The sequence below is a fragment of the Helobdella robusta genome (genome assembly GCF_000326865.2).
Source record: "Helobdella robusta unplaced genomic scaffold HELROscaffold_2, whole genome shotgun sequence".
In the NCBI taxonomy this organism is placed as follows: Eukaryota; Metazoa; Annelida; class Clitellata; order Rhynchobdellida; family Glossiphoniidae; genus Helobdella; species Helobdella robusta.
This window is the reverse complement of record NW_008704083.1, coordinates 7940350-7953180: the sequence shown is the minus strand read 5'-3', so window position 1 is coordinate 7953180 and position 12831 is coordinate 7940350. Positions and strand designations below refer to the sequence as shown.

Genomic DNA, 12831 nt, shown 5'->3' with positions numbered 1-12831 from the left:
CCACAGGAGCGGCCCTCGCAACATAACGCTTGTTACAATTTATTTAGCGCACGAGAGTCGAAAATTTTGCTCAAACCCGCACAAATTCAACTGAAGCTCCATGAAAAAATAAAAAGAAAAAAGTGAAATAAAAATAAGATAAGAAGCAGAAAAATTAACAGACGAACAAATGAACATTTAAATAGTTACTCGTTTCTTAATAATGCGCGAAGATTTCTCGAGTTGCTTCTTCAGCTTTTCCGCATCCATCTTCTCGCAGTTCAGCGAAATTATCTAGATGGTGAAACAACAGTTGGCTCAAAACAGTTGAAAAGAATCATCTATCAATAGTTTGAAAGATAAACTTTCCAAACATGGATTGGATTATGAAAGTAAGATTTCACACAGTGAACATTTAAAAAAGCACTAAAAAATCTATTAATACAATACGATAGGTATTGATTTATATCAATAGAATAGAAACCAAACATAAATTATTTAACTATTAAAACAGTAAAGAGTTTTGCATGATAGCTGACGAAACTCTATAATTACATAAACTAATAATTAGATATTTTAACTATTTAAATTTTATTCCAAAAACTCAATTTTAATAAATTTAAAATCCAAGCCAATTCCAAAGGAATGTACTAACTCCCCACTGTATAGACTGACAGGTCAAAAGGTTGTGAGGAACGGAGTTGCCTATCTTAATTTTCATCAGTCTGTGTCCACCTTTGACGAATATTTAATTTGAGGTACATTGTTTTACATTAAAATATTTCGTACTATATAGTGGCTGTTATATTTACAAATAGCCGTAAAGACTTAGCTCAAAAGATATGTGCCATGTCTGCTGGTTGTTATTGCACGGTGGCCTAGTTCAAATGTTGTCTGTCCGAAACTCAAAGACTATCATACGCCTTGTAGTGTAGGTATGATACGGTGCTTGCTTGTATATTCAATTACTGTACGTTCAAATGTACATGTTTTGTACAGAAAGGATGTACAACGTTTGTGACACAAAAGTTTGACTCTAAAGTTAACTTCGTAAAGAACGATACGATAGCCGGTTCTCTGTTAGTTACAGCTGCATAGTAAATTATATTATTATATCTATATCATATATGTATGATTGAAACAAATATTGAAACAAACATTTGTTGTACGAAGATACAAAATCAAGAAGGAGGTCCGATAAATTCTGTTAAAAGTTGAAATATAACAAGCAATGATGAACACCGTTAAGACAAAATTTTTATTGTAATTTTAATTGTTTGGGTTAGAAATATAACAAGCAATGATGAACACCGTTAAGACAAAATTTTTATTGTAATTTTAATTGTTTGGGTTAACATCAAAAAGATAATGTTGTTGTATGTTTTAAAAAATGAATCTCTAAAGATTAGCTCTAACAAAATTGAATAACAAATTTATTTGCAACTTCCAAATAGCCAACAACCCACATATCAACCAGTCAGCACACCAACCAACCAGCTAAGTTGGTTAGCAGCCACACGATCAACCATACAACCAGCCATCGAGCCAGCCAACCATCCGACCAACCAACTGACCAGCCAACCAACCAACCAACTTGATAAACAAGTGGTTTGTACATGAGATCGGGCTTCCTGCTGAGTCCAAGTGCTCCATACATGTTCATGTGATGAATGCCGAGTACCACGTGTCGATACACACGATTCTCAAACTGACTCTTGAAACTAACTGGAAACCTGTCCAGGTTGGCATATTGACTGGTGCAGTACCTGGAAAATCAACAAAACAAATTAACTTATTTAAACAAATCAACTATGATCATTTGTAATAATAGATTAAATAATAACACTGTTAAAATTCAACAATGTCAATTTTTATATAATTTGATTTCTAAAAAAAACTGCAAAAAAATAAGGTTAAGCAAACAGCTCTGATTTATATCAGAGCTGTTTGCAGTTTAATTATTAACTAAAAATAAAACTGGCACTCTTGTTCTGCTCCAGTTTCAATTCCAACATATTAATTTTATCGTCATCTCACATCAAACTTTCATTGATTAATTTAATATAAGATTAATAATGAAGCAAAAATGGATAAGTATAATAACATAGCAAGAACAACAGCTTCCAAACATTTGACAGGTAGGGATGCTCTGATCATATCCTTGGCGTACTCCATCAGACTGATTTTGAGGAGAAAAAAATTGAACTTAGGAAAATTGTAAAATTTGGTTAAAATTTTATATTTATTACCTGATTTGATTTTGGTATTAATATAATTAAGAATATTTTGGAATGATTTAGACTTCTTTAAATTATGAAATGAAACGCACAATAGTTTGATATATTTATTAAAAAAAATTTTTGTGCTTCAAAACTTTAAATTACCAACTAGCATAATGGTTTGTCTTTTTTAATACAAAAGAACTGCATGCCCGTATAGTTGTATCTACAATGAAATGTATTGACAAAAAATGAAAATAATTTTTTGCTAACAATAAAAATTAACTTTTCAAAAAACTAATTTTATTTGAAAAAAACATATAATCAAATTCTTCAATTAAGTTAATAAAAATTTAAAAAAACAATTTCTCATGAATAAGCATTACTGAAGAGATTCCAAGTACTTTTGAACCATTTCAAGTTTTGTGGTGACTGCCATGCTGCTAGGCAGATTGATGGGCGGTTTAGGAATAGGTACCTGTAAGTTAGGTGTCAGCAGCGCGGACGTACGTACAAACACACGCACCTGTATGCACGCACACGCACACCCATCCGCACGCACGCACGCATTAATTATTTACACACAAATGCATGTTTGTTTAGTCGTGTCTAGATATAATTCCAATGAAATTATTGTAAAATGAGTTGAAATCTCTGAATAAAATTGGCATATGACGAACTTCAGGACATTCTCGACCCTGGATATCTTCTCGCAACTGCACTCCCAGAGGATGTACGTAGCAGGCGAAACTCCACATCAACTCCCATGTTTCGACGTCCATGGGGAATCCACTTTTGTTTACGTAAAAATTTGTATTGCCGTGTTGTTTGCTTTTTTCTGCTTCATTTGTTACGCTGTTTCTATTATTTCCGTCGGGGTACGAGGTTACGGGATAAATAAATGAATAGGCGTGACTATATGAATTTGGGATGTTACCGTCGTTTTGGTGGCTGTTGTGGTTGTTGGTGATGGAGTTATTGTGGTTGTAGTGATCGTTGTTGAAGTTTGGGAAGCTGTGGTCTTTCGTTTTTCTGTATTGTTCGTCATTATCACTGTCTTGATGGCTTTGTGATTTTCCATTGCAACTGTTATGACTGTAATTTTCGCTCAAAATATTTTTTTTCTTGGAGTTACCGATTAATTCATCCAAGTTACAATACTTTTTTTTAATACATCGAGTTTTATTATTATTATTGTTGTGGTTCAAATTATATTTCTGTCTATTTTTATTATTACATTCTTTAACATAAATGGATAAAATTTCAGGTGCAATTTTACATTTGAAGTTTCGTTTCAATTTTTTCAACATAGTTCGAAAAAAAATACTTTCCTAATACTTTTTCTAAAAAAGATGAATTAACTAAAAAAGATAAAGATAAAATTGTAAACAACTCTTTTGCAAAAAAAAACGTCGTCATAACAACCGAACGAAGAACTAAAAATTTCTTGCTTTATTCTGCTATTCTATGTTATTCTAACTGTACGATGTTCTTTTATTATTCTTTTTTATTCTTATTCTTATAAAATATATGAAAAAAAGAACATGTAAGAATAATGAAGCCAATTATGTGAGTTGTATATTCATGAAGATCATATATTCATGGGAAAAGATGTAATAAAAGCAGTTGTAAAAACTTTTTTAGATGATAAATCCTCTTCTTACTGAAGTGCCACATACAAGATATTAACTATCAAAATATAACAATAATTAATTTACTTAATTAAATTAAGTAAGTTTCAAACATGAAGGTTCTAATTATTAATAGAGTGAATAATAAAGAAATGTGTGTAGTAGGATATTTTGAGATAGGCCTACCATATTCCCTTTCATTTCAATAGACATTTCTTTCTTGCTCTGATGAAGCTACTTTCCTAATCTAACATTGATATGATTGCATGTGTGTTGGTATCCATTCATTCACTTGAAGTCATTCAGTGAAATTTAAAAATATATTGTATTCTTACCTTAATTCTTTCAGTGGTATTGATTTTTAATAAAATGCAGTTTATAGTTTCATTTTGTATGAGCATATTTTATGGTTTAGTAAGTTTTTTAAGAAATTTATTTCTTTCCCGTTGTGATGTTAATATCTTTATTTTAACATAAAAGTCGTTAGACTGTATTCTTAAACTGTTAATCTATCTTAAAACATTTTTTAAAAAGATTTGAATATCGACATTTGATTGATACTTTTCATTTAATTAAACGAAAATAAAAGTAATTGTTTTATTTTAAATAAAATAAATACAAAAAAAACGAAAGTCTTCAAACAGTTAAAATTTAATTCGAGAACGCTCTCAGAAGACTAACGGTAATTTATAGTGAAAATAGTTTTTTTAAATAATTTCTTAAAGAAAATTTCAAAAAAAAGTTCGGTTCGATATCTTTGGCTTTAAAGAATGTAACATCAGAAAGGTGGAACCAGTTACTCGCAGTTTGTTAACAGGGGAAATAAATGGAAATTTTTTTTTGAGATAGTGAAAATATGTCCACACACTGTTTCATTCATCAATCCATCTAATAATCCATCCATCTATCTTTCTATCTATTCATCCGTCCATCCATTCATTTATCCATCTATCCTTTTATTCATTCATCCATCTGGTATATGCATATAAATTTTTTGTGTATCGTGTTTAAAAAGATGACATGACGGCCGAGAAAATTTTATAATATCAAATCTTGTAAAATCTATCTTAAAAGACATTTCTCTATTCATTGTTTTATTTATTAATCATTCTCCTCTTGGAATGAGGAAGGAAGGCACACGTGAATGTATATATATATATATATATATATATATATATATATATATATATATCCATGTTGTATCCATGTGCAACACGATGTTCTACGTTGTTTCAATGTTTCTGTAGCTGAAATGTTTTGACTTGCAACTGACAAGATAATAAAAAAACGATTTTCTTGTATTTCCAAACTCGACAGAGGTGTTTAATAGAGATAAAAGCCAAGACTATAACGACATTAACGGGCGGTATGAGCAATGATCCATAAATTGAAATATAAGTTAATGTAACTATATTCAAATGAAAAAAAACGTCATTTCTGAGAGCTACATAATAAAAGGCATAATGATGAAGGAATGCACACGTGATGAGAGAGACAACCCGACATTCGGCATCGCCACTTTCATTCAACAATAATTGCATCAGGATGCAGAAACTAACGAAATTTTTAGATTTCTTTATTAAAAATGCAAGAAAAATTTTATTTCCCTGGTTACTTCACCCTTGTAATATGAATTGTTGACAAAAAATATAAATAACTAAAAATTTACTGTTAGGATGTTTACGCCGCTTTTTTGAGCAACAACCACCGTATCGTTCGATAACCAGCTGGTTGTATAAAAAGGGAAAAAATATTCTCCAGTAGCTGCAATTTTATTTAGCTGGAGCACTTTTTAACGTTTAATAACGTTTTTGAAAACGGTCATTCACGATCGTATGAGACGTATTTGCTATTATCTTGTAACATCTTTTTGCAATTGTGAATACACCCTTGGTAATAATTTTGAAAATTGTAATAAAGTTTTAAAGAAATTCAAGCGACATGTAGGAACCCGTAAGGAAAATAATGTGAACAAAATTAAAATAATAATGACACGAATGACGCGAGTCAATTTTTTGTGGCTGGAAGAAAACAATAAATTGAATCAATGTTTCATTAAAGATCCTGTGATTATATTTTTAATTACTCTCTTCATTACTACTACTATTAGTACTGCTTCTCTTACTACTACTACTGCTACTTCTACTACTATTACTACTACTACTACTATTACAACTACTACTACTAGTACTACTACTAATACTTCTACTAATACCACTACCATTACTTTTAAAAAATACTTCAAAAGAATACACAGTTTGTTCAACATTGTTGTTTTCATCACCAATTATTTTTTCTCAATAATAAATATGCGTTATCTAAAATTTATTGAAATTTATCATAATTTATTATAATATAATTCCAGAACAAACAACGCTTCCAATGTAACAGCAGACGCACGTAGTTAGCAAGTGGCATCGTGTCATATGGCGTGAAGCGAGCAGCGTAGAGGTGTGAAGAACGAGAGGAGGAATCAATCCCTTAAATCTACTCGTCTGTTCGTGAGGGAACGATTCTATTCATATTCTCTTCCATTTTTTGATCTATCTCACTTTTTTTTATTTCTCTTCTCTCTCTCATCCCATTACTTTTTTTCTGTCTCTCTTTCATTCGTGCTAGTTTTGAAATTGAAAAAATTGTTCAGTAAACTCTAAATATACAAACTTTTTAAAATTTCTAAATTTTTACAAAATTGTTTAATCTTTTTATATTTTATTCTTGTACTTTTATTTCGTTCTCCTACAAAATTTTTCTCTCATCTCATCATCACAATGTTCTTTCAGCACGTTTCAATTTTTACTAATTGTACCAAGCCTATCAAGCAACAATCACATCAAGGAAAAACACACACACACCACACACACACAAAACACACATACACACACACCACACACACACACACCACACACACACACCACAGAGAGAAAGAGAGAGAGAGAAAGAAAGAAATGTATTTCCACAACTGATTAGGACCATCAAGATATTTAAGCTTGCATGGATGCACAAATATTTTAATTACACATTACACTCAGATAGACACATGCACACACACACACACACACACACACACACACACACACACACACACACACACACGCACACACACACACACACACACGCATACATCATACACACACACACACACACGAACAAACTCAGGCACACCTTTTAAGTTGTCAAGACCTGTCCTCTGGTTAGCCTATTCACACATACATTTAGTTTACGTACATAAACACAGTATAGCAAGAAATAAACTTTAACTTTTATAAAATAACATACTGCAATACAATGGTATTGCAGTATCTTGTATTAAATGTTAAAATAATGAAGCTGTAAATTTTTCCATTAATTACTTTAATTTTGGTTAATTTTTAGTGTAGTATGTGTTTTATTTTATTGGATAATTTGAAAAAAATGTTTTTTTTATTTGATATACTTACTGTAAATAAATAAAAAAATAATATTTCAAAATGTAAATAAATAGTACATAATTAAATTTTTTTAACTTTTTTTTTGATAAAAAAAATTATAAACAAAATTTGAGAAAATTTCAATCAGACATAAATATTGAAGGCTGGTAGAAGGACAAACACAATCTCATTAGAAGTCTTCAATTTATACAACGTGAGAAATGCCGCTGACAGACTTGCAGCCAACATCAGCCGACACAACATCACAACTCACCACAGACCAACAACACACAACACGTCACAACAGAACTCCACACACCACAGAACAACACGCCAACAACAAAACACAACACAATACAACACTCCACAAAAAAATATACCAATCACACAACATCCCAACAAAAAAAAACAACTCAATACAGGCCACCAACTAAAAACGGTTGGATGTACGATCAAGATTTACTTACTCCCATTTTAATGATGTGGAATGTAATTTAAGGATTTTCTTCTAATAATCTTCACGTCTGAATCCGCTTGTTACAAACAAATGACATTATATTTACTCATCACAGGCACTCACTCACTCACTCACTCACTCACTCACTCACTCACTCACTCACTCACTCACTCACTCACTCACTCACTCACTCACTCACTCACTCACTCACTCACTCACTCACTCACTCACTCACTCAATCACTCACTCACTCACTCACTCACTCACTCACTCAATCACTCAATCATCTTAAACATTATGCCATGTGCACACAACACACATACACACACACACACAAACACACGTACACACATATATGTGTATGTGTTGCCGTGAGTGTAGTAATCTAGTAATCATATATCTGTTTGAGTTTTGTGGTGTGCATAAAAAATCCAAACCACATTCTATGTATGCAGACGCGTTTAATACCAATAAATAACAATTAATTGAATTTACCGACTCAGACAAATTGTATTCAAACTTTTTAACATACAACCACACATACAACAATCCACATACACACACACACATACAATGATATACAAAGATTCATACACACAAACGTATACGTATATATACCTATAATATGTTTGTGTCTATGTTTGTTCAGTTCTTGCTATGAAACATAGACAATGATGAATACTTTTACATTGGTTAATGACACTGTTGAAAAATAACCAAGCATCTATCTTAATTTACAATTGTCAATATCACAAAAAATATGTAGGAAGTTTTAAATATATCTAATTAGAAAAATGTCTTTTGCTATTTCTAAATTTAAATGAATGATTGTGATATCGTTTGAAGATTTATTTTTTAAAAATATTTGGCAATTATTATGAACTTACGGACATATAATTAAAATCTTTATGAACAATATGAAAAGATGAGAAGACGGAATATGTTGGGTATAAATAAGGTTAATGTTCCAAAATATTAAGACAGTCTTATTTGTCAAATTGACTTCTTACTTATGATCCAATCACCAACCAGAAGTTCGAGGTTGAAGTTTCAACGAGGGATTTAGTTGCTGGTTTGTGTGTATATTTTTCTCTCACTGAATTTGCCTTTTCAGATGAATAATTTTTCTACAAATTTTTACGAATAACCTACGGTAGTGTTCCCCGCATTAAACAACTGTTAAACAAGAAAGCAAAACATACCATACAAACATTCTGAGCGAATTTGTGTCAACTTTTTTAATTTCCCATTCCGCCATTTCAACTTTTTCACATTTTTCCATCTCTTGTGCATTTGTACTAAAAACCGTCGCGCACAAATCATCTTCAGACGTTCGCTGTTAATCTTTGAACTAACAAACTCTGCTTTATTAGATTATCGTTTTTTATACGTCAAATCTATTTCTACCAGTTGACTGCTGAATTATCTCCGTTGGCAGAAATGCCTCATGCCACTGTTGTTTTGCGTTGTTCTGGTCCAAATGTCCTCCGCTCCAATCTCATCTGCATCCACCTACTTCTGTTTACCATTTGCTTAAAAACTTTGTGGTTCTAAGTTTACACCCACTTTTACTGATCCGTTTTCGATGGATTCTATAACGTGTTCTTGTTCAAACTCAGCTCATTGGGCAAGATTCGGCAACAGTCACACAATCACCGTATTCAAATTTATTATAATAAATTCATGGGAAGATAGAATACCTTTTTTAACTTTTACGTGCAATTAGAATCTCTAAAATAAGTATCATCTAATTATTAGATGATACTTATTTATTAGATGATACTTAAAATAAGTATCATCTAATTATTAGATGATACTTATTTATGCTTCAAATTTTTGAATGTACAATGTACACATATATGCTGTAGTGTATTTGCATAGATGCAAATTTGCATGCATAGAGACATAACGTTACGACCGTGCACTTTGATGGGTTTGCACGGCGAACGAGCGAACTGCAGCAGTTGTTCATTTGCAATTGTCTTTTCAAGTACATGTGTATCTCTCACGTTCAATTCATTGTTGTTAATTTCTATTCGTGGAAATATTTTTGAGGTAGGATGGTTTTATGGTTCAATTTTTTTTATTCACCATTCAATTCATTTTTTCATTTTTTTTTTATCCGAAATGAATATTGTTTAATAGATTTGTTTATGATGGAAGAAAAGATTTCATTGATTTTAATTAATTAGTAGGAAATTTCAATAGGGGTGATTGTTAAAAAATTATTTACATTACGTTACTCAACATGATAGGGAATAATTATGAATTTATTTTACTAATTGTCATTAAAATGATGTCAGACAATTGAGTTAGGACACGAATAACTTCAAAACTTTATCCGATACAATAGTTTTGTTTCCTACTGATTTAGATTGAAAAAAATTTTTTGCAAATTTGTCAGTTTTAAATTTCATTATTTTTTCTAAATGTTTATTAAAAATAAAATTAAAATGTAAAGTCACATATTAAAGAACCAACACTAACTAAACTATCACAACATCAATTTGTAATATAAACTAGAAATTAAATAAAAACATTAAAGGGTAAATACAAGGTACAAGGATAAATTCCAACAAATGTTTGTAACAATGATAACATAACATAATGACATCATCATATTATTACATCATCACATTAAATTATCATCACAACATCAAGCTACCACATCTTTACACAATCGTTCAATGACAAAATGACCCCATTGACTACGTAATCAAAATTTGGCATGCAAGCAGAAAGGCAAGCAACATGCAGAAAACTCCATCCACATTATAACAAACCACAACTCAACCACACAACCTTGCCACATAATTTACCATAACTTTGCATTACTTTACAATAAAAAAAATATGTAAAAATTTTCTTGCAGCATTAACAATTGCAGAAACTAAAATTGTTTAAACACAAAATTAAGTAATTTTTATTGTCAGGCGATATAATATCATGGCACAAAGATCTACAATAAATTCTTACTCGCAAGCCAATATACATTTGCTATATGTGTTTTTATACATGAAAATGCAAATTTAATATTACTTATTTCATTTATACAGTGAGATTTTTGGCATATTTGACATTGGCAATATATCATAATTTTCAAACCTATTTATTAATCTTGATGGGATAGGTCATCATAGTAATAAAAATAACTTTATATTCATAATCATCTTTTTGATCATCATAGGTTCTTATAAATTGCAATTGCAATAATATGGCTGGTGATTGATTAGTGATAATCGTCATCTTCGCTATGATCGTTAAAAATGAACTGTATCATCATCATTATCAACTTCATCTTCAACTTCATCATAGTCACATCATCATCGTCATCATCATCGTCATCATCCTTTTTATCAATGTTGTCAGTATGCATGTTATCATACTAAATTTGTTTGTATTGACGATGACGTCATCATTATCATTATCACATTCATCATCCTCTTATCATGTTTTCAAATATTCTCATGCCATTTCTTGTCACAAATACAATTTTTTCCATCCTGAGTGTCATAAGTTACCTGAAAAAATGCCTCTTCCTTGAATCACGAACTCTAAGCTCTTCCACGTCTTCCTCTCTTTATTTTTTGGCAATAAAGTTTTTAAAAGTATTAAAACAAATTCAAATATAAGTGCACTCTTTATACATTTTTATAATAAAATCATCATTTAACAAAGAGAATAAAACTGCTTAAATTTAAATACTTGAATGCGTGTTAAAGCATAGCATTATAACTCACTGTTTTACACACACACACACACACACACACACACACACACACACACACACACACACACACACACACACACACACACACACAAACAAACACACAGAAACACACACAAACACACACACTTAGAGCTGCACATGCGACACTTTACCTCCACACCAGCAAACACACCCACACACACACACAAACACACACACACACACACGCTAACAAGAGACAAGCAGATAGACACCTGAACACCTAAAAGCCATTAACTTTAGGAACAGTTTCTAGATTTAGTTTTATGATGAGTCTATTTGTAGATAGGATGTAAATCAAGAGAATGATCTTTTTAATTTCTTTTAATCCTACATTCTTTCTTTTTTTCTTCTTTACTCTCTCTCTCTTTTTCTCTTTTTTCTGTTTTCTGTTTCCATTCAATTTCACTTTTTCTTCTGTTTTCTTCGTTCTTCACTTTTTCCATTATTTTAATTTTTTTCTTTCTTTGTTTTTTTTTAAATTTTCATTTCACAAAATTTTTTTCCTCTCAAAAAATAATAAATGACTTGCCAGTGGGAGATAATTAAGCATTTCAGGAGATGAGTTGCTTGTTGAAGATGAAAAGAGCGCCAGAGCATATTTATCGAAATCGTCCTTAACTTCTGCCATCATCAGCTGATTTGTGTAGGGTCCCCAGTAAATCACTGCTATGCTTTAATTGCAGCAGCCCTACAGGATGAAAGTTCATATGCAACTTCTGCTTTATCTGGAACATTTTTATGCACGTTTTTGTATCATAACATATGCCACACACACACACACACACACACACACACACACACACACACACACACACACACACACACACACAAACACACACATACACGCACACAGACACACACAGAGACTTACACACATAAGTCAAATACCCAAAATTTGGTTTTGCCTTAAAACTATCTGATTTTCAATAGTTTGTGTAATTTTAATATAAGGGTTATTGATCCATCTGAACAGCCTGATATTTTTATCTGTAGCGCCGTCTTTTAAAACTTTTATGGATGGCCGAAATTGTTTGCGAACAAGGAGCTAAAACATGTAAACCAATAATGATGAATCACGAACATTATTCATTTGATGATGTGGAAGTCTTTGAGTTCTAATCCGGTCATTGCTACGCAGTAGCAGACAAACTCTCCATTGATTTTACACCACCCTTTAAAAATTGCAATTTAAATATTTTTTCAGCGATAGACATCTTCTGTGAAAATTTGAATTTTACCAGTTTTTTACAAAAACTCATTTCTTATGGTGAAATATTGGGGAAATTTGTTTTTTCTAAAAATATAATTTCGATTTACAGAAGAAGTGATGGCCTAAAAATCATTTTAATTTAAAAACAAATCAAAATTATCAAAGATGGATTTT

At 31.2% G+C, this 12831-nt stretch overlaps 1 protein-coding gene across 1 annotated transcript; it reads right to left on the bottom strand.

The window, feature by feature from the left end:
* Positions 1 to 189: 189 nt before the first annotated feature.
* HELRODRAFT_133665 (hypothetical protein) lies at positions 190 to 3040 on the bottom strand (the record flags this gene model as incomplete). Its single annotated transcript, XM_009017628.1, has 8 exons — positions 190 to 273; positions 635 to 714; positions 1138 to 1183; positions 1574 to 1745; positions 2084 to 2158; positions 2368 to 2424; positions 2585 to 2676; positions 2879 to 3040. Coding segments are annotated over 8 exons (768 nt in total), but the record flags the coding sequence as incomplete, so codon positions are not given.
* Positions 3041 to 12831: the final 9791 nt, after the last annotated feature.